At 49.0% G+C, this 25,165-nt stretch overlaps 1 protein-coding gene across 1 annotated transcript in view; it reads left to right on the forward strand.

Annotated features, from left to right (window-relative positions):
* The window catches only part of DNMT3B (DNA methyltransferase 3 beta), a 51,551-nt gene extending 26,663 nt beyond the window's left edge, over positions 1-24,888 (forward strand). The window contains exons 7-21 of the mRNA XM_084854577.1: positions 1,415-1,522; positions 2,259-2,400; positions 3,955-4,086; positions 5,008-5,052; positions 8,136-8,215; positions 9,850-9,962; positions 10,107-10,290; positions 12,505-12,589; positions 14,067-14,212; positions 15,093-15,183; positions 15,308-15,456; positions 16,636-16,721; positions 17,866-17,935; positions 18,710-18,828; positions 20,805-24,888. Coding sequence (XP_084710703.1) covers positions 1,415-1,522; positions 2,259-2,400; positions 3,955-4,086; positions 5,008-5,052; positions 8,136-8,215; positions 9,850-9,962; positions 10,107-10,290; positions 12,505-12,589; positions 14,067-14,212; positions 15,093-15,183; positions 15,308-15,456; positions 16,636-16,721; positions 17,866-17,935; positions 18,710-18,828; positions 20,805-20,946 — 1,692 coding nt within the window. The 3' untranslated portion in view covers positions 20,947-24,888. The remainder of the gene's footprint in view (positions 1-1,414; positions 1,523-2,258; positions 2,401-3,954; positions 4,087-5,007; positions 5,053-8,135; positions 8,216-9,849; positions 9,963-10,106; positions 10,291-12,504; positions 12,590-14,066; positions 14,213-15,092; positions 15,184-15,307; positions 15,457-16,635; positions 16,722-17,865; positions 17,936-18,709; positions 18,829-20,804) is intronic.
* The last annotated feature ends 277 nt before the right edge of the window (positions 24,889-25,165 follow it).

A 25,165-nucleotide genomic window follows, 5' to 3' on the forward strand; every position in this document is an offset into this window, starting at 1 on the left:
AAATATGTGGAATGATGCTGCTGGCTGGCATGCTTATCACTCGATTCTGCTTGTCTCTTGCCGCCAAGGCCTCAGCCAGGCTTGGAGAAAGGCATGGGAGGCTGTGTGTCAGTTCTGGCACAGGCAGACTGAAGTCGCAAGGGCTAGACTAGCCAGGCTGGGGAAGGCTGGGCTATACTGGGGCAGATGATGTGGGCTACAATGGGCCAGTGGTCAGGTTCTGGGGCAGGCAGAGAAAGAGGGCCAGGCCGTTCAGCCATTCCTCCAATGGAGGAGATGCTCGGACTAAACAGAGGATTCTTAGAGCTTCATAGAGCCTGGCGGGACCTGATTCGCCAGTAGGGTTAGGTGATACTCTCCAAGCCAAAAGCTTGGAGAAGCTGCAGTGGCAGCCTCACATTGGCCAGGATTCCAGGGCACGCAGGGCACAGGGGGCCAGGAGGTAAGGGGACGCCAGGCCCCAGTTTGAGACACCCCCTGGCATCTCATGCCTGCCCTTCAAGGACCTGAGGGCAAAATGTGCATGTTTTTATTTTAAATCAAAAATATCCTCACAACAGTCCTGTGAGGTGGGTTAGGCTGAGACAGAGTGGGTAGTCTGAGGTCACCGAGTGAGTTCATGGCTGAATGGAGATTTGAACCCCCGTCTTCCCAGTCATAGTTCAGCATTATCCACTCCTATACTGCACTAGCTACCTTTCAGGGTTGTTTTGTACAGATTATTGCGGTAGCGTTTGCAACACACTTTGAACACTTTAATGAAGATCCTGTCTGAATGTTTCAGTGTTGTTGTTATTATCAGTGGCAGTGGGGACAGGGAGGACCAAAAGCTGCTGTGTTCCGCTTTGGCCTGTGACACTGCAGCGTAACCTCTTTCTGTGGCTTTAAATGTTTTCTTTCGACTGAAAGAACTGGGCATGTTTAGCCTTGAGAAGAGAAGACCGAGGGGAGATATGATAGCGCTCTTCAAGTACTTGAAAGGTTGCCACAGAGAGGAAGGCCAGCATCTCTTCTTGATCATCCCAGAGTGCAGGACATGGAAGATTTGGCTCAAGTGACAGGAAGCCAGATTCCGGCTGAACATCAGGAAAAACGTCCTGACTGTTAGAGCAATACGACCATGGAACCAATTGCCTGGGGAGGTGGTGGTCTCTCCCACACTGGAGGTGTTCAAGACGAGGCTGGATAGCCATCTGTCAGGGCTGCTCTGACTTGGATTCCTTCACTGAGCAGGGGGTTGGACTCGATGGCCTTGTAGGCCCCTTCCAACCCTGCTATTCTATGATTCTATGAGTTTTGCAGGAGGGGCAGGGCTTCTAAAGCAGTTCTGTAGGGCTGTCCCCAATGCACTCACTCACTATGGACCCTCACCCCCCCCATCTTGAAAGTTAAGCTATGGCTCTTCCTGCTGCAGGTCTCCGCAGATAAATTGGTGGGACTGGTGGCGTTCCAGGAGCATTTCAACAACACCACCTTCAACAAGTTGGTGTCCTACCGACAAGCCATCCTTCATGTTTTGGAGGTAAAAGGGAGACCACATGGGGATGGACTAGCGGAGGCAAGTGTAGCCTGGCAACCAGGAGCCCCTGTTCCCACCCAACAGGGCTGGAGCTTCAGTAGTGGTGAAATAGTCTTTCACAAGCAAAGGCAGTAGGGTTCTGGCCCAAGGGCAGTCTCAAGGTATTTGACGCCCTAGGCAAGGTACAGTGTCCCCCCCCCCCCATGCTACCACCATTAGTTCCTGAACAGCATGAGATGGGTTCATGAGGCCTTTATCCACCCCTGCACCCTCATTGGCTGTGCACCCCCAAAAGCTGGTGAGCTGATGGGTTCTGCTCGCTGCCTCACCTGCGGGGGAAATACTGTGCTTTAAAATGGCACACAGCTGCTGCTTGCCTGGGGGTTGTTTGGCACCCTGGACGACCAGCCACTTTGCCTCCTCCTCGAAACAGCCCTGCTCGGTCCCCGTCTGTGCTGAACAGAGCTCTCCTTCATCTTCCAAGGAGGAGGATGGGAGCATTCTGGGATTCTGCCGCTATGACATCCCGCAGTTGCTCTTTGGCAGGGCTGGGTGTTCATCTTGGCCCCAGCCACCTACTTTGTGGCCATTGGCTCTACTTGGAAGAGCCTCGGGGAGTTTTGCGCGTTCTGTCGCAGTGTGATGGTGGCTCGTGAGCACTGAGCAGCCGCTCCACACCCTCGCCCGTGGCCCCCTTACAATTCCGTGACGCTTTGGTGAAACCGCCTCCTCCTGGCAGGTTGCAAGCACCCGAGCCGGCAAGGCCTTCTCCAGCGCTCCGGGGGATTCTCTGGAAGACAAGCTGAAGCCCATGGTAGACTGGGCTATCAACGGCTTCAAGCCCACGGGAGGCAAAGGGCTGAAGCCCCCCAAGACCTCAGGTATGGCGCTTGCATCGGTGGGCTTAGGTGAGAAGACCCTTGAGTTCTGGCCTGAGGCTGCTGCTGCTGCTGGAAATGCCTTTCCACCAAATCAGCTTGTTGCAGTCCCTGCTTTGAACATGGCCAGGGCCACCTGGCTCAGGGCTGGGTCTTCTGGCTCGCAGCGGCTGCCCTGGGTCTCAGACAGGGGTCTTCCTCTGAGATCTCACCGCCTGGGACCTTCTGTGTGTTCCAAGCCTGCCTCGTACCCCGGGGCCTTTCAAAAATGAAAGGCACAGCTGCCTCGCTCTATTTTCAGTTACGGATTTCCATCCGTCTTCTGCCCACCTCCCGTGGAGCCTGTAGCGAGCTTCTAAGTGATGCCTGTTCAAGCAGTGGCAGAACCACCGAGGCCATGTGCCTTTAAGACCAAGGCCTCTCACCGATCACCCTGGGCAGGTTTACTGCTGTGGCCCCATTTCTTGTGTTGGCGCCTTGCACGATTGCACAAACTGGTATTGTTTGTTTACTGCTGTGGCCCCGTTTCTTGCATCAGCGCTGACATGCTCCTGGGCGCTACACTGGAGGAGCAAGAGAGCCATCGTGCTATTAATAGGGCCCAGTTTGCACCATTTAGCAGGTTTATATGCATATTTTTTGCTTACATTCATATCCCCCCACCCCGCAACTGCTTTCCTCGGAGGAGCTCAGGACGGTGGACATGGTTCTCTCCCCACTCCCCAGTTTTATCTGCACAGTAATTCTGTGAGGCAGGTTAAGCTGAGAGGTTGTGACTGGCCCAATATTACCTGGTGAGGTTCATGGCTGACTGGGGATTTGAACCCAGGCTACCTAGCCCTTGTCTGGCACTGTAACCACTACACCACATTGCTCCCAGGTGAAGTGCTGAAACCTTTCCTGGACTGACCCACATCAGGCTTCTGGGGGTGGTGGCATGTTCGAATGTGTTTCCCCGAGGAAGAGAGTTCCCTGCGCATAGATGGCATGGTCCGGGAACCGGGTGGCCCCTTCGCCTGCTGTTTGCCTGAAGGACGAGCTGTGGTGGGCGGGGGCTGTGCACGGTCTGCAAAGGGATGGGAAACCAGACTGACACTGGCATAGCGGGGATTGGGAAGAGGAGTCTGGGAGAGTCAAGGAAAGGTTCTGAAGGGACCTCCTGAGAAGACACGGAAAGGATGAGAGGGAGGCAGCCCGGTGCACAGAGTCGGGGAGGCTGCCCTGGCTATGAGAGAGGCGCAATGGTGGCGAGGGCAAGGCGAGAGTGGAGAAGGGCGAGACGGAGCTGGTGGTAAAGAGGCCAATGCAGGGAACGAGACGGGATGTCAGGGGAGAGATTGCTGGGAGCAGGGAGGAAGAGCCCTTTGAGACAGAGGACTAGAGGCTTGGATTTTGAGCCAGTGCAGGATGGCTTTTGAGAGTGGGGTGCTGTGGTTAGAACGATAATGGAAACTTGGGGCACGTTGAGCAGCGGTGCTCCAAACTGCCCGGACTGCCCCTCGAAGCAGGGGCTGCCCTTGAGCCTCCATGCCAACCTTGGCTGTCCTGTCCTTGCAGAGAGCAGGGCCCTTAACACGAGCAGCACCGAAGAGTCACCCCCCCCTGAACCGGCCCCCCCAGCCAAGCGGCTCAAGATGAACGTCTGCAATGGGAGCAACAAGGAGCAGGCAGAGGTGAACCAAAGCAGAGGTAATGTGTATGCACAGCTGCGTGCACGTGCAGGGGGGAGCAGGGCCTTCGGGGCTCAGCTTGCCCTTTCCGCAGCATCGGGCAACATGGCCTTCTCTGGACGGATGCCTCTTTCAGGCTGCTGCGGGTGCAATAGCATGGCTTTGGATTGCTCCCTCCCCACACACAGATCAGGGGGGTTGAACCTCTTTTAGCCCAACGGCTGAATTCGGTTTCCGAGAAACTTTTGGGGGCTACGTTCGGGACATAATACCAACGATTATGCTGTGGAACACCCTTCCCAGGGAGGCTAGGATGGCTGCCTCCTTGATGTGTTTCCGGAGGCAGACTAAAACATTCTTACTCCAGCAGGCCTTTGGGACATAGATGGAACCTGGGGGTAAGCTGCTAAAATGCTGTTTTAATGTTTTAATATAATTTTAATTATATTGTTTAATTTATATTTTAACCTTTGTATATTTTCATATGTTTTAATTGTGTTATGTTTTAATTTTTGTAAGCCATCTTGTGTCCCAGTACTGGGAAAAAGGTGGGGTATAAATAAATATGATAATTATAATTATAATAATAACAACAACAACAACGATGGCAAATATATCAGCATATTTTAGCTTAAAATCAGTGGAGGCTGGTGGTTCCAGTGTCAGTGGGGCAGCGAATCTGCTCCGGGTTTCAGTCGGAGCCAGTCAGAGCTATCCAAGGTACAGAGCTCCTTGGATAGCTCTTTTAGAACTCGGACTGGTGCTGACTGAAACCTGGAGTGGATTCACCGCCCCTCTGACATCGGAGCCACCCGTCTCCATGGATTCCAACCCCTCGCTCAGTGCAGGAACGCCATGCAGGATGCGACAACCGCATCCCCACAGAGGGACACCGGAGAGGGGGTCATTCGCTCATGCTTTGTTGCCACTTCCTTTCCAGAGCGGATGGTTTCTGAAGTAAGGAATAACAAGAAGAGCTTGGAAGGTAAGGGGTCAGCTCAGCATCAGCAGCATGCCTGTGGGTGGGCAGACCTGGAGTCCCAGCCGATACTCTCCTTTGATGATAGGCGTGGCAGATGTGCGACTTTCCCACACCCCTGAATCGCTCTTTGAAGAAAAGTAATACTTGCCTTACTGATGCAGACCAGGCCTGTGGCCGGATCCACTGCTTCCTTTCAGGGTATGGTTGTGACCAGGGGTGATATCCAAGCCGACAATTCAGTGGCTCCATTTTTATCCAGTTTTCAGAGATGTGAGTTGTTCTTGTGCCTTCTGGGCCTGATAAAAGCAACCTCCACATAGTCCTTCTGCGTGGACTTCTTTTACCTTCCTGGAAAGCCAAATCCATGCAAGAAGAGTGAGCTGCTGTGTGCCTCCTGGAAGAGGGTCTAAAGCTGTGCGAAGACTCTAGGGACGTAGATGAGCATATAAACGAGTCCGTGAAGCTGCCTCATCAAGCTGAGTCAGAGCACTGACCCATCGTCGCCAGTATCCCGACTGGCAGTGGCTCTCTGTGGTCTGAGGCACTGGATATATTTTTTTGAGAATACTTTTTATTTATTTTTGTCTTTATAAATGAGATAAACAATACCAACAACCTGATCAATAACTACGATTTCCTAACAATACAATATTCTTAGGAGGACACAACAATACCGAAAAGAAGAAGGAAGGGGGAAAAAAGAAAGGAAAAAGTAAAGAAAGAAAGAAATCCCCCCCCCTCTTTTTTAAAGGGTTAAATTTAAACTCCAGTACATACAGGCTTCAGAAGCAGGCCTACCATTCATTCCCAGCAACCATATATTGCCCTTAAGTTAGAATATGGTAGAAATAATAAAGCTTATAAATAAATAAAATCAACCCTGACTGCTCATTGGAAGGACAGATACTGAAGCTGAAGCTCAAATATTTTGGCCACCTAATGCGAAGGGAAAACTCCCTGGAAAAGACCCTGATGCTGGGAAGGACTGAAGGCAAAAGGAGGAGGGGGCGGCAGAGGATGAGATGGCTAGATAGCATCACCGATGCAATGAATATGGACTTGAGCACGCTGCGGGAGAGGGCGCAGAATAGGAAGGCCTGGCGTGCTCTGGTCCATGGGGTCACGAAGAGTCGGACACGACTTAACTGCTGAACAACAACCACAGTAAAGCTTAACAGTTTAACCAACCAAAAATCTTACTTAGTAGACTTATAGTAATGATAATAATAGTAACAATAATAATAATAACAACAAAAGAGAGATGAAATTATAATGTTATATAATAATAAAGCTTGAAAGCAACCTTACAACAGTCAGTAATATATTTCATACTAGATATATAAATGAGTGTGCACAATACACCCTCAAACAATATATTTAAATACAGCATATCATAATGAGAATTTAAAGAAAAATAAAACAAGAAGAAGAATGAAAGAGAGCAAACGAATGTATGTATAATCAGATATCTCTGACCCAGCCTGAATCATGCAGACTAAACATAAACAATTAACAAAACTTGTTTAAAGATTCCAGATCATGGGGCTGAAACAGAAGTCTCGCACATTTTTACGTTCAGCCATGCCTCCGCCATTTCATGATTTAGGAACTTCTTCATCTGACCTTCAGAAATGATGCAAAATGTAGCTGGATATTTTAAGTGATATTGTAGGTTCATTTGTTTTGCCATATTTTTCGCCTTGATGAATTTATCAGCCACCTCTTTGATGTCATCCGGAAATAACATAACTTTATCTTGTTTCCAAAAAAAGATTTCCACCCTGAGGCACTGGATATTGATATGTTTTATGATATGATATGAACCCCCCGCTGCCTTTTTGCTTTGTGGTTGTTCTTATTGTTTGTTGCAAATTTAAAAAAAAGGGCAGAGAGAGTGCTCGAGAGAGAGACCCAGAACCTTCTGGGCCAGTTTGTACGTCACGATAAACCACCCTGAAAATGAACCACAGTGGGTTTATTGTTTGCTCACTGAGCCACATTACACTAGACAGACGATCAGGTGCTCTGCAGCTGGCTGTGGCTTGTTTCCCCCTCAGTCCGTCCACCCACTCCCAGCATGTATCCCATGGGCCTTTGCTGCACAACCTTGCAGCTTACTTCGCTACTCCACTAATGAGCACAGATACGCTCATTGACAGAGCACAGGGCTTTCTGTAGATTTTTTTTCACCTACAGAGAGATTTATGCAAATTTGCACAAATCTCCCCAAAGGTGAAAAAAATGGTGTCACTGTCTAGGGAGGCGACGAAGTGGAGGAGCAAATCGACTAGTGTCATTTCAAAATGTAATAGAGAGGGGATATTGTTAGTGAGATTGCAAGGAGCGACTGGGTTTTTCGCTGCTCTTGCCAGGCGGCTCTGTAGCCTGTTCCTACAAGCCATTGTGCCGGGTTTGCGTGTCGCAACAAGCCGCTCTAAAAAGAAGCCACCCTGAACAATGGAGCAACAGGCCATGGGTGCTCAGCGTGGCTTCTGAGTGGTTAGCAAACCATGCTGAGGAAACCGCACTGGGTTCGGACATCATGACAAGCCACCCTGAAACAAACAACGCTGACAACCCACCGTGGGTCATTGTGCTGTGCCAACCAGATCGGTGTCTCATTAGGTTCTTTTCACTGGAGATGGAACTTGGACTCTTCTGCACATCAAGCATGTGTTCCCCCATGAAACGAGGGGCCCTCGCAGGTGTGTCTTGGCCCCCAGAAGCCACTCCTCCAGCCTTTCATGCAACAGACATGATGCCTCTTAATGGCCTTTCCCAATTATGGTCTTCATTCTGTACCTGGAATAGGGCTTATCCATGCAGTGCCTTTTGCCTAGCTCAGAGCATCACATTTGTCTTTGCTTAGATACCTTGAGGCAGCCTTTGTCAACCTGGCACCTTCCAGTGGTGTCAGACGACAGCTCCAGTCATCCCCAGCCAAATACAGCAATTGGCCCTGCTGGCTGAGGATGATGGGAGTTGTAGTCAGATGCCTCTGGAGGGCAGCTAGTTGGGAAAGGCTGTCTTTGCCTTAAGAAATGCTGACTGGAAACCTACTGACCTGTCGTGTGCTCCTTGAACAGACAGCTGTTTATCGTGTGGGAAGAAGAACCCTGTGACTTTCCACCCGCTGTTTGAAGGAGGCCTCTGCGTTGCTTGCCAGGTGAGGGGTCAGGCACTGGGGACTCTGTTCTTGGCCTTAGGTGAAGCGAGAGAGAAGGTGAGGGTAGGGTCAAGTTCTTGGCTTGGTTGCTACAGCCGGGTGCATGTCCGAGCGAAGCGTGGGGCTCATCTCAGTGGCACGACGTGAATTGCTGGAGGGAAGTTCCGCGAGGCTGGAGCTGACACTGCCTTGCTGTCGGGAAGCTCACTTTGGAATGAAGCAACCTGGTCTTTCTTGCCCTGTGTTTTACACACACAGACACACCTTTCAGCATCTTTTTGCATGAAACAGAGGCAAAAAAGGAAAAAGGTTAGGGGGATGTTTCCAGATCCTCTGCAGCCCACAGCACTCTGAAGCAGGTATAGAGATAAGGCATAGGAGAGCACCCCCCCCCCAACTCTTATGTGGGTCGAGATAGTGACATGCAAAATTCTAACAGGGTCCTCCCATCCCTCCACATACACCCCTGGCCAATTTGAACATGAGAACATAAGAGCCCTGCTGGATCAGGCCAAGGGTCCATCTAGTCCAGCATTCTTTTCACACAGTGGCCCACCAGCTGCCCACAGGAAGCCCACAAGTACGACAAGAGTGCAACAGCACCCTCCCGCCCAGGTTCCCTAGCAATTGGTATTGAAAGGCTCACTGCCTCTGGGACTGGAGGTGGCACATAGCCATCAGGACTAGTAGCCATGGATAGCCTTCTCCAGGAATTTGTCTAACCCCCTTTTAAAGACATCCAAATTGGTGGCCATCACTACATCCTGTGCTAGTGAATTCCACAGTTTAACTCTGCACTGTGTGAAGAAGGATTTCCTTTTATTTGTCCTGAATCTCCCATCATTCAGCTTCATGGAAGGACCCCACTGGGTTCTAGTATTATGAGAGAGGGAGGAAAATGTCTCCTTACCCACTCCTCCACACTGTGCATGCTCTGGGTTGAAATGGAGCATGGGAGGTGTCGCCTCATGCATGCGTGGAGGGTGGGGGGATTGTTTTGAACTGTTCAGCAGACAGTTGACTAAAGTGCCAGAGTGATGCCTCCTTGCTGTAGCCAGCCCAGCAGGAAGTCTATATGACTTTGCCACTCCCACTGAGAGGGATGAGGGAAACCAAGGTTGTCCACCAGGGTGACCAAGGCATGTTTTGCCCCAAAGCCAGGCCTGAAAGCAGATTAAAACAGGCCTAGAGAGTCACCTAGTTCTATCAGCTCACCCCCAGAAGTCATATTCAGGACTGGCCAGTAATTATTCCCTGTATCCAAAGAGGGCTTCCGTAGGAGCGGACAGGCACCACTCCTTCTTTCGAAGAGGCACGGACTCTTGATAGCCTTGACCATCCACTCCTCAGCCAGGAACTGCCTGGAGGCAAAACCCTGGACTTGGCTCATTGAGACGCACACACTGGGACAAGATGGGGTGAGATAGTGGCTTGCAGCCCCCCAGCATGGCCATGCCAGCTGGGGAATGCCGGGAGTTGTAGTCCTGCATCCAGGACGTGTTGTGGTCCAACGTAGCTGGAGGGCACCAGGTTGGGGAAGGCCTGCTGACTCTGTCCTTTGATGTCTGATTTGGGCCTGGTGCAGCCCAGGCAATCCCAAACTGTCATTCCGCCGTGGGCGTGCTTTCTTCCAGGATCGGTTCCTGGAGCTTTTCTATATGTACGACGATGACGGCTACCAGACCTACTGCTCCATCTGCTGCGAGGGCAGCGAGCTGCTGCTGTGCGATAACGCCAGCTGCTTCAGGTGAGCCCCCGCCCCTCACCAGCCCTGCGCCTGCTCCGCTCTCGCTGCCCCGTCCCAAGCGTCCTTCCCCCACGCCGGAGGGTCGGCTGTCCGGAAGAACTCCCGATGCCCCGTAACACTGCCCCCCCGGCCTGTTCTGTGCAGGTGCTTCTGCGTGGATTGCTTGAACGCCCTGGTGGGGCGAGGCTCGGCTGAGGCCGCCCGGAAGGAGGAGCCCTGGAGCTGCTTTATGTGCCAGCCCCAGAGGCGCTACGGAGCGCTGCTGCGACGGCATGACTGGAGCACGCGCCTGAAGGAGTTCTTCACCAACGAGAACGGGCAGGAATACGTAAGGGAGCGGGGCCCGGGAGCCAAGCGTGGAGAAGAGGAGCCCAGCTCCCCTCCAGTCGCAGGAATGGGAGCTGGTTCTTGCTGGGGAGGAGAGGGCCCTAGCGGACACAGCTCCCTCTCTTACTCCTCTCGGGCAGTTCCTCTCTGTCCTCTTAGTTTTATTGCTATTCATGGTGGTGTTGTTGTTGATATTATTATTATCAATTTAGTTAAGTTTTTATCTTGCCTTTCCTCCAAGGAGCCCAAGGTGGTGTGCATGATGTTTCTCTTCATTTTATGTGAGGTAGGTTAGGCTGGCCCAAAGTCACCCAGTGAGCTTCATGGCCAAGTTGGGGCTAGAACCTGCGTCTCCCGGGTCCCAGTCCAACGCTCTAACCATTATACTAGACTAGCTCTTTAAACAGAGTCCCCACCCACCCCCTGGACTCCTCTGGTCTGCAGTCTTCATACATCAGGGGCAGCAGCCCGGATCCCTTCATGGGCTGCTCTCCTGCTGTTGCCACCTTGCACTTACAAACCATTAGAGAGCTGTAGAAAGGACAAATTCAGCTTGACAACAAGCGAAATTTGTCCTTTCTGAGGCTCTGTAGTGGTTTGTCATTGAAATTTGGTGGCAAAGAGCTGAATTTTTGCTGCCGTGCCAAATTCAGCAGTGAGCAGGGTGGGGGCTGCAAAAGAGGACACCGGGAGCGCGCATGTTTCCCACCTCTGTCTTACATAGACTGATCACATTAAAAAGGCAACAGCCCAGCCCAGCAAGTCGGACAGTTAACGGCAGCAAAACAAATTGCACAATGAAAACGGCAGTCTGTGTGATGTAGAGCACCAACCAAGTCCCCCTGAAGAGGTTTTTTTTTGCCAGTTTTCTAAAAGCAGGGAGAGAATCAGCCAGGCCAGGGAGGGGATTCCAAAGTCTGGTGCCAGAGCTGAGAAAGTTCCAGAGCTTCCGCCCACCATCTGGACCTCCCATGGTATATGTTTTAGGACAAGGAAGAAGGTCTGTGCGAGGAGACAGCATGTAGGGCATTAAAAGTCAACACGAGGCCTTTAAATGGGGCTTGGAAACAAATTGGTAACCAGTGCAGGTCCTTTGGGATAGGGGTGAGGGGATAGGGGATAGATGATGTAGATGAGAGCCAGCGTGGTGTAGTGGCAAGAGTGTTGGACTGGGAGCCGGGAGATCCGGGTTCTAGTCCCCACTCGGCCATGGAAGCTCACTGGGTGACTGGGCCAGTCAGAGACTCTCAGCCCAACCTACCTCACAGGGTTGTTGTTGTGAGGATAAAATGGAGACGAGGAGGATTACGTACGCCACCTTGGGTTCTTCGCAGAGGAAAAAAGGCAGGATATAAATGCAATTAATTAATTAATTAAAGCTTGCTTTGGCCAGCCCGAGGGAGGAGTCTGGCTGCTTGCATTCTGGACTAGTCATAGTTTCCAAACACAGTTTAAAGGCATCTCTAGGAACCAGAAATGCACCACCTGTATGGGCTCTGGCTGGAGCTGTCCAACTTCTTTGCCACTCTTTGGGCTTGTTGCTAGTCCGGTCAGGGGACTGTCCAGATCTCCTGGGAGACGGGGGGATCCCACATCCCACCCCACGTAGAGTGCTTTCCATTAATCCAAACAAGAGGTCGCTGTGACATTTGTCTTGATTATAAGGTTCTTCCTTCTTGAGAAGGTGCAGCTGGTATACCAAGCAAAGCTAGAAAAAGGCACTCCTGGCCAACAGCAACCAGAGAATCAAGTAGCTACAAATCCAAGAGTGAGCCCAGGCTGTGAATCTGATGGATCAGAAAAGGGCTGGAAAACAGTTCCTAGATGGTCTGAGCCACCCATGATCAATAACTCTGTCTTATCTGGACCAAATTGCTGTTTGTTTGCCCTCATCCAGCCCATCAACATGATTTGGGAATACTAACAACAGTAATAACAATAAAAAATAATACCCAGCAGGATCAAGGTGAAAAATCTTCCTAAAACTAATAACATTAATTATGTCAATCAGATTAGCACAGCTAGTACATTTGAGCTGCATAGTACACAACTTGGGTAAACCAGATTTACAGTTCTTGGATACAGCAACCTTACAGTACTATCAGGGTGCTTCCTGTCATGGCAACTAAGCTATGTAGGTGGCGATTAGAGTAATGGGCCCTGGTGACCGGTAGTGAATGTTTCATGCTTACCCTTTTTCTGCCACTCGTCACAGGAGGCACCAAAAATCTATCCTCCCATCCCAGCCGCAAAGAGAAGGCCAATCAGAGTGCTGTCACTCTTTGATGGCATAGCAACAGGTAAGACACCTCACGTATTTTATTTATTAATATGTATATACCACTTTATCTGCTAAAAAGCCATCAAGGCAGTGTACACATTTAAAACAATAAAACCTTGCAAGAATAAAAGCAAAAAACAGTAAAAACAATTAAAACATTAAAAACTACACATTTTAAAAGGTTAAATTGAAAGGCTGCATGTTTACACCCTTTCTAAAGGTCAAGAGATTGGGGGTCAGTTGAACTTCTTGAGGGAGCACATCCCGTAGTTTGGGGGCAATTAATGCTTCTTCGTAACAGGCCGCAAGCCAATATGCGTTGTGCTAGGAATCAGGTCCACCCTCCAGGTTAGCCATGGCGGTGGGCCTGCCGCATGACTGAAGGTCAGTTCCCTTCACCATTGGCTCTCCATCACTTTTATCTCAGTTTTTAGGGCAGGATCCAAAGGGCCCCTATCACAGATGCATTGGGGCCAGCAGGTAAAGTACTTACCAGTTTAAGCTTTTTGTCTGTGCCCTGTAATGATTAAACACACTTTCCATGGAAATTGGCCCATTTTCATGTAATGTTTGCGTTACATGAAATGCAAACATTACATGAAAATGTAAATGTGGATCTTGTGGTAAATTCCATAGCTTAACTCTGCGCTGTGTGTGCCAGTGCAGTCAGCTAGCGGTGTGCTGCTGCTGCATCTCGTGTGCTAGAGCTAGATGCAAATGGACTGGCCCAGTGGTAAGTACTTTTAAACATTATGGGAGCACATGGGACACTTACACAGTTAAATGCTTTACCTGTGGGCTGTCACATGTTGGTCTTGTAATTTCTTTCCGTTACAAGCCCCCCACGTAGGGACTGTGATGTCTCTGTGCTGGGAACAAACCGTAGCGTACTGAGGGCACGTTAACGATGTGAAATTATAACTGTTGGGAAAAATGGTACTCTACCTTACTAGGTCAATGTGAGGATGGACAAGAACATTCATCATCACTACTAAGGACAGCTCATCCCACAGTGGTGGTCGGCCTCTCCTTCCGCAAAGTTTGGCAACTTTCCGGATGGCCTGTATTCTCCTTCGTTAAGGCCAGTCTGGTTAATTTGATACCATTTCTACTACTCTCCATGCTTTTTATCTGTATCCCATGCTGCCATTCCCAGCCTACCCCAAGGTGCTCATGATTTGTTTTTGGCTCATCACTACGTGACAGTCACAAAGTGACAGTTGGTTTGCGGTGTTGTTTCCCATCAGATGACATCGCGTGCGCGTGCTGCATGCCCAGCTCTGCACTGAGAAGTCAGTCTGCATTCCTAAGCAGTGATCAGCACATGCACATAAATGTTACAGCTCCTGTGGTTTTCTGTCAGAGGATGTGAATGCTGCACATCAAGTCTCCCACAGCACAGGATGGATATTTAGGGGCCAGTTGGTGGGGGAATCAAGAGGGATCCAAAACTGTCTACATAACGTTTTCTCACCCGAGATGCTTCTACTCAACAGGATACCTGGTTCTGCGGGATCTAGGCATCAAAGTGGAGAAATACGTTGCTTCTGAGATCTGTGAAGAATCCATAGCTGTGGGAACTGTGCGGCATGAAGGGAACATCAAATATGTGCATGATGTTAGGAATATAACCAAGAGAAATGTAAGGAGATGCACTGAGCATGTACTTGAGAGATCACTGGCTTGTGGTGCTGGGAGCCTGGCCTGGGTATCCAGCGCAGTGGCAGCTCCGGGATTTGAGGGGCTCTGAGGTGAGGCACCCTCAGCGGGCTCCCTTCCCCTGGAAGAGCTGGGGCATCTGCCATGCTGTGTCTGACCTCATTCACTGCATCCTGCAAAGCGAGAGTGGCGGCAGTTGGGGAGTTCAAGCCCCTTTGGGGGTTTGAGAATCTGGCAAATTCCTGACAGTGCCTCCCTCTGGAGCGGACCCTGATTTGGTGGCCATGACAGAGCCCATTATCCAGTCCTCTTGGGGAGCAGAAGCTGCCTGTGGGTCACTCGAGAGGGAGCAGAGGGTGGAGTCCACAGAGGCAACCTGGAGTAAGTTGAGAAGTGAGCCAGAGCACAAGGGAGGGCAGAAGCTGAGGCTGGGGGAGACAGGGCAGGCAAGAGCAACAGTCTTGGCTTCCTGCACGTGAGCGGCAAGAGAATACCCAGGACTGGGGTTTCACCAGCTCTGCAAGGCTCAGAAGACTGGATTGGGAGCTGGCGGAGGCCAGGGGTGCTGCATTGTGGCTGGAAGGAGAGGGCCCATTTAGCGCTTGCTTGGCTGGTCAGCAGGCTTTGCTTGCTGCCTCTGGGCTGGAAGGGCCTTGGCTGCAGTCACAGGGGAGCCAGGGCCACACGGGTTATAGCGTGGAATGCAGGCCGGCTTCAAGGGAAAGGCAAGGCAAACGTTTGTTCCGGTGACACGGATGTTTCCACCTCGCGGGTGAAATCTAGAATTAAAAACTAGACACAGAACATTGTAGCTTTGTATTTGATCATGTTAAACCCGACCGTCATCTCTCTGTCTGTTGTAGATTGATGAATGGGGCCCATTCGATTTGGTGATTGGCGGGAGTCCCTGTAACGATCTCTCCATTGTGAATCCTGCCAGGAAGGGCTTGTATGGTGAGCAGTCCTTGCCCTTCACGGACTTCAGACTTAAGGGGACGGGTGCCCTCGCTCTTGATCCCAGCCCGGGGCTTTTCTGATGCCAAATGCTCCTTTGACCCACCTCTTCTCACTCTTGCAGAGGGGACCGGAAGGCTGTTTTTTGAATTCTATCACCTCCTGACTTTTGCACGCCCCAAAGCTGGAGAAGAGCGGCCTTTTTTCTGGCTATTTGAGAATGTCGTTGCCATGAGAGTCAATGACAAGAGGGACATCTCTCGTTTTCTGGAGGTAAAAGCTGCTGATTGCTCTGCGCTGCTCTGTGGCACCAAGGGCCAGCCGTTTCCACCAGGGCCTATCGCTTCAACCTGGCCTCTCCAGCTGTCTGCACCCAGTTCAGTGAACTGTCAGCAGAAGCCAGTCTTTGAGCACATCTACACCACAGATGTAAACTAGTTTAGTAGTCAGTGATTCTTCCGAGGAAACCCTGGGAAGTGTAGTTCTGTTATGGGGGATGGGGCATAGGGATCACCCTCACCAAACTACAGCTCCCAGGGCTCCTTGGGGAAGCGATGTCATTTAAACTACTGTATAACCTATGTAACTCTGTAAAGGCCATAGCCAGGGTAGCATAGTGGTTGAGAGTGCTGGGCTGGGACTCAGGAGGTCTGGGTTCTAGTCCCCACTTGACCATGAAGCTCGCTGGGTGAGTTTGGGCCAGTCACTGACTCTCAACCTAATCTACCTCACAGGGTTGTTGTGAGGATAAAATGGAGAGGAGGGGGACTGTATGCTGCCTTTGGCTCCTTGGAGGAAAGGTGGGATAGAAATGCAACAGACGAATGCCTGAGTGGCATTTGATGTTGATCTCCCCAGGAATCCACACATCCCAAAGGGCTAGAAATATACATTAGCTGCATGTTCCTCTTTTCACGATGAGTGTCCCTGTGCTTAAGTACTTGGCTCAGCTGGGACTTGCTCTGATTGTGCAGTGACTTGTTCACTATCGGTGCATCTGTGTTACTGCATTTCTTGATGTTTCATAGGATTTTAATTATCTAATAGAATTAAACCTTTACGTCAGGGCTGGAGAACCTGTGGCCCTCCAGAGTTGGTGGATGGCCAATGGTCAGGGACGGCGTGAGTTGTGCAACAGCCAGAGGTTTCCTCACCCCTGGTATACATTATATTTCAGAGGTTTTCATACCTTAAAAGGCACAATCCTATGCATGTTTAGACAGAAAGAAGTCTTACACTTCCCAGCATTCCCCAGCCAGCATGGGAATGCTGGGAGTTGTGGGACATTTTTCTGTCTAAACATGTATATGATTGCACCGTAACTCTTTTTTGTATTGGTTTTTGGAGGCAAATGCTGTTCTTTACTTTTTCATTCAGCATCTAACCCTCCTTTCATAGGAATTTGGAGCTATTCTGCAGTTTCTCCCTAAATATCCTCCCTTTTCTCTCCAGTGTAACCCAGTTATGATCGATGCTGTCAAGGTCTCAGCTGCACACAGAGCACGATATTTCTGGGGCAACCTGCCTGGGATGAACAGGTAATTAGGAAGTGCTCTTGTTTCTCTTGCGTCCGTGTGTCATGGTCCACCCCACGTGTGATAGCTAGCCTGGATACCTGGACTGCTTTTTTCCATATGCTCCTCGCCATATGCTCCAGAGTTCCTGGCGTCATGAAGCTTGCATGCAGCCACCAAGTCTAGGGCCTGTTCGGTGGTAGCACCCACCTTATGGAATGTTTTGCCAACAGGGGACTGTTTTAGGCAATACATAAAAACCTGGCACTTTGAGAAGAGATTTGGTCAAAAGTTTTAGTAGCCCAGAGTGTGCTTTAGCCCTTTTGGTTATCTGCTGTTTTTATAAACGTATTGTTGTTATATATTTCAGTTTTTAAGATTGTTTTAAGTATTGTTAACTTTGAACATTCACCACTTTGTGTCCTCTTTCAGGGAAATTGGTGGGATACAAGCTGTAATAATAATAACAACAACAACAACAATAATAAAATGTAGCTAAGGTTGAGTGCAAGTATGTCCATCCCAACCCCTCAAATCTCAAAATGGAGATCTCCCCTAAAAACAGCCCAATGAGGAGTGAGCATGCTCACTGGGCGCAGAATGCTAACGGTGGGGGAGGAGAAATGGAACAAAGTGGCAGGAACCCTGAACAGAAGCACTTCACACTGCAACATTTGTTGCAGCGCCCCCCCCCCCCCTTGTCTTGAGTGAACAGGAATTTGGTTAAAATTTACTTGAATGTAAAGGAAAACTTTACATAAAACTTGAATGTAAAATAAAACTTGAATGTAAAGGAAGTTTGATTCACAACTCACAGTTTCGTAGCAGGGGAAATAGGTGTACAGAGGGATGTGCAGTCTGTTCTCAGGATTCTGTTCTTCTAGTAATGGTGAGGTTGCCTTGGCAACTGAAGCTACTCGAAAGTGTTTCCAAGGTATATTCCTCCCAGTGTGTTCAGTGTATCCTATAAAACAGCCGTCCCCACCCTGGTGTCCTCCAGATGCATTGAGCTACAAGTCCCATCCCCTCAGCTATGCTGGCTGGGGGATTGTGGGAGTTGTAGTCCAGCACATCTGGAGGACACCAGGGTGGGTCGGCTGCTCTGATTATATGCTGGGTTTTCAGTCTGTCATGATTTCAGCCTGTCATGATTTTGGTCTATTCTTAGGCCCTTGGTAGCTTCAAAAGGTGATAAACTTGAACTTCAGGATTGCCTGGAGTACAGTAGGACAGCAAAGGTAAGCTCTGCGGCTCAACACCCTTCCCAGTTCGTTTTTTCTCTGATATGCTGAAGAATGCTCTAGAGGGTTGTGGGTCTCTTGGGCAACATCGCCTGGTCGTTCTGTAATTACCAGCGGACATGCTGCCTGGCAGACACGGTGCCTCTCCACTGTCTGTTCTGCCTCCTCCTCTCAACCTCTGTGTTTCAACCCCAGCCCTGGTTTCTCCTGATGCCCTCCCTCCCCCCGTGTGGTTCTCCCTGTGGCCTCCTTTGCAAAATGAAATAGCAAGACACTTCTGTCTCCCCTGCCCTCCGCCCATGAGCAAAAATGTGAAACATCCCGGAAATGTGACAGTTACAACACGAAGCCAAAAGTGGATTTTTTGGCTGGAGATGGGGGGACATTCTGCTGAGCAACATTGTCTCCTCAGATTAAAAGATGCCTGTGTGTGTGCAAAGACCCCTTCCACATTCTTGATGGCTGATCCTCTTCTGAGGGCTGACTGGATATTTTTAGCTGTCAGGATGCCTCCTGTGCCTCTGACGAGGGAAACAGCTCTTTCAAAAAGGCTCTGCGCAGAAAAACAGGCATACCAGTGATGTCTGAGTGCATTTCTGGCAGATGAATGGGAAGCTTGAAATCACTGGACAGCAAGCCGCGCCCCCCTCCCCTCCTTGTTGGCTGTGGGGATAGTGCTACCTGCTGCCACTTCCACACTCCTTCTGGCATCTGTGCCATTGATGCTCCTTTTGGTGCACTCATGTGGCTCTTTTTGCTTTTCTTCCTCAGTTGAAAAAGGTCCAGACCATAACCACAAAGTCCAATTCGATCAGGCAGGGGAAAGCCCAGGCTCTTCCCGTGCGCATGAATGGCAAAGACGACAATTTGTGGTGCACTGAACTAGAAAGGTGAGATGTGGGGCTGGGAAAGAGGAAGCGGGGGAGGGCATTGGGGTGGGAAGGTGATAGGGGAGCAGGCCAGGCTGGGAAGAGGTGCGTGGGAAATGCGTTGTTTCGAACAGTCTGTTCTGGGATAGTGAGGAAGACTCCAGTCTGTATCTCTTGAACAGGGACAGACATTTATTATTTATTGGTGTGGTTTAGTTACTCCTACAACCCTTTCACCATAAGTACGTCCCACTGAGTTCAATAAGATGTACTCCTAGGTAAGTGTGTGTATAGGATTGCAGCCTTAATGAGGCCAAGCACGTTTTGAGGTAGGGGTGTCAGTTGCTTGAAAGGTTCTCATGAAAAAGGGATTGCTGATTTACCACATTGGGAAAAGACTTTTTTTAGCATTTGGATCTTGTAAAGTAGCGGCTGTCCAGTATGGGGTTGCTTTGAGAAGATCATGTCACCATGTGAATGCTGAGGCCGTTGTTTTTTGTGTGCAGCACCATTTGAAAGGGCTGCTGAATCAGGGGAACAAAGGCTAGATTTGTTGGGATGGAAAACGTGAGACTAGAATGTTGGGGGAAGTGGAGATGGAGGGAATATGGGAAGAGGTTACAAAATGGGGGCTAGAGAGAGCCTAGGTCCTTCTCCAGGTCCTTCTTATTTAAAAAAAAAAATATTAGATTTATTAGCCGCCCATCTGACCGGCTGCCCAGCCATTCTAGGCAGCATACAATACGAATAAATTTACATAATCAACTGAACAAAACAACATAACAAAACAACACTATTCTAAAAAAAACCTAACGTACCCCAAATGCCAACGTTATGCCCTCCTGAACAGCCAGGTTTTTAAAGCCCAGTGGAAGCTCGTCAAAGAGGGGGCATGGCGGAGGTCACTAGGGAGGGAATTCCACAGAGTGGGGGGCACCACAGAAAAGCCCCCCTCCCTAGTCCTCAACAGCTTAGCTGTCCTGGCTGATGGGGCAGACAGAGGGACCTTCTCATTGAGAGGCATCCCTGGTGTTGTTGGAGGCGCTCCTTCAGATAGACTGGGCTGGAACCATATAGGGTTTTAAAGGTCAATGCCAACACCTTGAATTGGGCCCAAAAAACAACTGGTAACCAGGCCAGCTCCTTCAGCACTGGAGTGATGTGGTCTCACCGATGGCTGCCTTTAATCAAGCGGGCTGCCACATTCTGCACCAACTGCAACTTCCGAACCATCTTCAAGGGTAGCCCCACATAGAGTGCATTACAGTAGTCTAGGTGAGAGTAGACCAGGGCATGAACTACTGATGGGAGCAGATGGTTGGGAAGGTAGGGGTGCAGCCACCATATCAGATGGAGTTGGTACAGTGCTGCCCGGCTCACGGCTGACACCTGAGCCTCCATGGACAGCTGGGAGTCCAAAATGACCCCCAGACTGCGGGCCTGGTCCTTCAGTCCTTTTTGTACTTTTAAGACACCATATGTACATTTATTCAACAAAACATCAACCGGTCCCTTATTATTTTTTTAAAGGACAACCCGTTCTAAAATACTTTTAGAAGCTGCTTGGGGAGGTGGCTTCCATGATCTCACAGACACCAGCCAATCAGCATTGGGCAGAGCCAGCTTTTTCTGCAATGAGGCAGAACCGGCCTCCCCCTGAACTGGACCTCACGTGGGCAGAGGAGACTGTGTGAACAAACGGTGCTGAGTGTGCTTCCACAGCATCCGCACTACTTCATTCCTGTGCCTTTGGCACACAGTCCACGTATGCCAAGAGCCTCTTCCTTTCTCCCCTCATACAGAATATGCATGCTATTATTTGCCTTTGGGCTTAGTTGGGGCTGCAAAAACCAGCAGTACCAACGTGCAGGGAAGTAAGAGCTCGGGCCCTCTGCCAGGGAGTCCGCATGTTTCACTACCTCCCCGCGGAAAAGGCCGACGTTTGACCTCTGGAAAATGCTGTGCTAACGCTTCTGTCTCTTTGCTGCTCTTTCCAGGATCTTTGGCTTCCCTCTCCACTACACAGATTTGTCCAACATGGGCCGTGGAGCTCGCCAGAAGCTGCTGGGCAGGTCATGGAGTGTCCCGGTTATCCGCCACCTATTTGCTCCACTCAAGGATTATTTTGCCTGCGACTAGACAGCAGGGGTGCCCAGGTCTCCTCTGATCAAGCGGCCCTGGGAGGGAAGGACAAGAACAGACCAGAAATGTTTCCCTCCTCCATAGCATGACATCTAAACCCACCTGACCCTGGGCACTGGTAGGAAAGGACAGCCGCATGAGGAGACCTTAGGGGAAGCTCCCTTTTAATCAACAGTGACTTTCTTAAAGGATCAGTCGACCTCCACTTACCTGGCATGGAAAATACTTGTGTGTATGTCAGGGGCGTGGCAACAACATTAATCATGCCATATTCATGAGAAACGGCTACTCGGTTACTGCCTGAGTGAAAAGTTGATTTCTGAAAAACACTGAACTTGAAATAGGGAGGAGAAAAAGAATATCTCAAGGAACATTCACTAAGAAACCAAAACTATAGCAATGAGCCATCCTTATTGTGTTTTATACAGTTTACACACTGGAAAAATCAGGAGAGCCATCTCCTTCCTTCCTTTCTCTCTCCCCTGCTCCCACTTTTTAAAAGATTTTTTTTATATAAAACCAAAAATCTTTTGGGGAAAAAAGACTTTGGCTGCTGCTTTACAGCATTATCTGAGAATGTGGAAATTCCTAGAAAGGGATTTAACTGAAACAGAACTGTAAGATAATCATACTAGTTAGAGCAAAAGAAAACAACGCCCTGCCATATGCATCCCGGTGCATATATTGTTGTTATACAGTAGGACAACAACAAAAATGGTTTTAACATAAATAATAATTTTAGGGGTATATTACAGAAGAGAAACTAAATGTAGTCCTCTTGGATTTCTCTTGCATACACCCTGTTGAAGTGAGCAGGCACAGTGCAAGAGCTTCTCTGAGCATTTGCACAAGTTCGAGTCATTTCAGAGGGGCTTGAGCAGAGATGTTCCCAGTGGATTATGCTCTTGGCTTTCAGGGTTGAGAAAAGAGAAATGACTGTGCCAAAAGGAAATTCTACAAATCCGTATGCTGCAGATTGGCAAGAAAGACTTCTTTTTTTCTGAGAAATTCTGCAGACTGCATGGTCCTCTTACCAGAGGAGCAACTGAAGAACTCTCTGAGGACCCTTAACCTGCAAGATGCACATCACCCATTGTTTGCCTTGCCCCAAATGGACTTCATATAGAGGGACATCAGCTCTGGTCCTTCTTGATGCTGCTATTTTTTCATGAATGTTAGCTTGATTTTTCAACTGACATTACCTTCTGCCACTGATTTCATTACACAAAGGACAAGACTGGGATGGAAATAAGATCCATCTACCAGGGAATAAAGGTAATCCTCGATTTTTGTAGGTCCTGTTGGACTGACAGCCTACCTGTTGTAATTCAGTCATCTCTCTGCAGCCTTCTCACCTCTGCCAAGTGCTAATAAGTAGCACTGAGGCAACATTTGCTACAGACTTTTGCACACTCACCTGTACAGTTAAAAAGACCTGGGATCTAAGTTATACTTCTTTCTCTATATGATGCAGTTCTGGACTAAGCATTTCAATGGCTTCTTTCCCATGGAGGATGCGGTTTGATGGTTCTTTCCCTTCTCAGCTGCATCTGTGCCACATGTCAGGAAAGGGGGATTTCTCCAAATCAAGCTGATCTGCTGCCTCAGATGTTGCTGGGGGTTTTGCCCTTCTAACCCACCACCACATGTGCCTTCAGAGATTGCCACTTCACTTGGATGTAAAACTGTGAGACCAGCAGGCTGGAAGAAACACCAAGAAACAAGCAACACTGACAAACAGCACTGGCCATTGGGAAGATCTCCTGAGTGAACAGAAGCTGGACTAGATGGACCCTTGGTCTGATCCAGTATGGCTGTTCTGATGACATGAACTGAGAGCAGTACAAGGGCACCGCTCCCATTCATTTCAGTGGATTATGAACAGCAGGAGACCGTCCCTATGGATTGCACTAAATTGGCCAAGAACCAGTTTCCCACTGTTCATCAGTATTTGAGGTGTAGAGCAACCACTGCATTGAGGTCATTGAACAAATACCAAATATATTTATCCGCCTCTGAACTCTGAGGCCACCGCCTATCCAATGCAGGGCTGGAGAAGCTTCAGCCGCCCTGCATTTGTGGCTCGACAGCCCATTCCAGCTGTCTAGGCATGGGAAGGTAGAGCCAGGGAGGAGGCTGCCGGATGACACATAGGATGTGTAGTACCAGCATTTCCACCTTCCCCGCCCCGGAACGCCCCGTTTTCATGTGCTCGTTTTCTGAGTGCGGGGCCATTCCGAGTTGCCTGCGAGGCAACGCAGGGCGGTGGGGCGGTTCTCCAGGAACGGACATATCCTATGGCTGTCTAGACGCTGACTAGCGGCCATAGGATTGCTCCCTAAGAGTGGCAGAGACACCACCCCATCTCCCCATAGAACTTTGGAGATGTTAGCTTTGCTCAGATTTCTCTCCAGCCAGCATGGCATCAATGGTGAGATTTGACTGTTTGCTTTTGTTCTTCCCTACCCACCTGGGATCTTCACGGAGAACAGCAGCCTCAGCTCAGGAAAGTGTCTGCTTGAGAATCTATGAGAATTCAAAGCAGTGACGATAACCCCAGATGTGGCATGTCTACTACCACCACCCTCACTCCTCCTCCGTCTTTTCACCTACTGTACGACTCAGGCATAATCTCTCTCATTAGTACCACCATTGCGGTTCTCAAACTGCTCACTCTAGAGTTCTTCTATTGACTTCATGGCTCCTACTCCATAGTAAGGTATTTTGAGAACCACGGTCTTAGTGTCGAGTCTCAGGGACATGCTGGAGCCTGTACTGTCTGTGAATTAATGCCAGTAACCTAGAAATGCCTTGGCAGACACTTATAGCTGGGGTACTAAATTTGAGAAGCTGTAGAAGTCCGTATCTCATGTGAGTGTGTGTGTGTGTGTGTGTGCATGAGTGCTTTGGATACACTCAGAGTGGGACACATGTAGCACTCCAGATGCTATTGGATCGCAACTCCCAGCAGCCCCAGCAGCATGGCTGATAGCAAAGGATGATGGGAGTTGCAATGCAACAACATCTGGAGGGCAACACATTCCCCACCCCTGGGATGCACCTATAGGTGGTGGACAATCATATCCATTTGATGACAGTGTTGTAGAGAAGATTGTATGTGGCTTATAGTTTGACTTCTTTGAAATATTTGGACTTGAAATCACCGCCCTCCCATGTGCTAAGCTGTCATCCCTGGAAGTGCACTGAATTTGCTGCCATCTGAAAGGATCTTAAGACCAGTGTGCTGCAAGTGAGTGAATGAGCAGGGACTATGTGGAATCCCATAGACTCAAGTTTTGTCCATGGAGACTGCATGGCTGAAATAGAAATGTGAATACATATAATTCAAGAAAGGGAATTAACCATATGTGCCTTCTGCTTATGTCCCCCTGCCTTTTTTTTTGGTTTCCAATTTGCCCCTTCCAGTTCTGCAAGCAAATTTAGGCTTTCTGTTTTTCTGTTTCCTCATTATTAAAATTACAAATCCTCAAATCAAAGGAGGATGAGTTTTGGAAAGCAAAGTAGAACAAGGGAAACAAGACTTTATTCTTGTTAAACTGAACAAAAAGTAGCAATAGCTAAATTGTGTTTGCCTGGGCCAAACCCACCTTTTAACTGCATTTTTAAAAAGCTGTATTTCAGAAATGTCATTGTGTTTAAAAGGCCTTCCCCTTCTTTTGTTGGTGCTATATTTTTAGACTTTTTAATGTCAAAACTGTGTGTTTTATATAACCTTTTTTAAAAATGACAAACTGTCTTTGTGTTTCAAATTTTTTTATGAGCTTCATGGATCAGAAGTTCAGTACCAAAGCAAGCAACTATAACTGAGCCGGAAATCGTTTTTTGTTTTTTTTACTGGAAATGAAAAAAAAAGTTTCTACAACGTTTACCTTGAACATTTATCATTGTTTTATTAAAGTCAGTGTTCTTCTATAATTGAACATTCTCTTGTTCTTTCTTTATTAAATGATGTCCATAAATGTGGTTCATTTCTCCAAATGGAGAGGGTGGCCATGGGAAATGTGCACAAGTTTACATCTTGGAAGGCAATTGGCCTAAAATAAGTTTGGGGATTCCACCAGATCACTGAAGGGAAAGGAGATGGACCACACATCTAGGTGCTTTTTAACTTGTTCATCAATTATCTGGCATTATTGGTGAGCAGTGTGACCCAAGTTGGCGGATGACACTAGAATATTCATGTTGGTAAAAACAA

The sequence above is a fragment of the Heloderma suspectum genome, chromosome 4 (genome assembly GCF_057233095.1).
Source record: "Heloderma suspectum isolate Gila_16-S chromosome 4, 16-S_ref, whole genome shotgun sequence".
NCBI lineage: Eukaryota > Metazoa > Chordata > Lepidosauria > Squamata > Helodermatidae > Heloderma > Heloderma suspectum.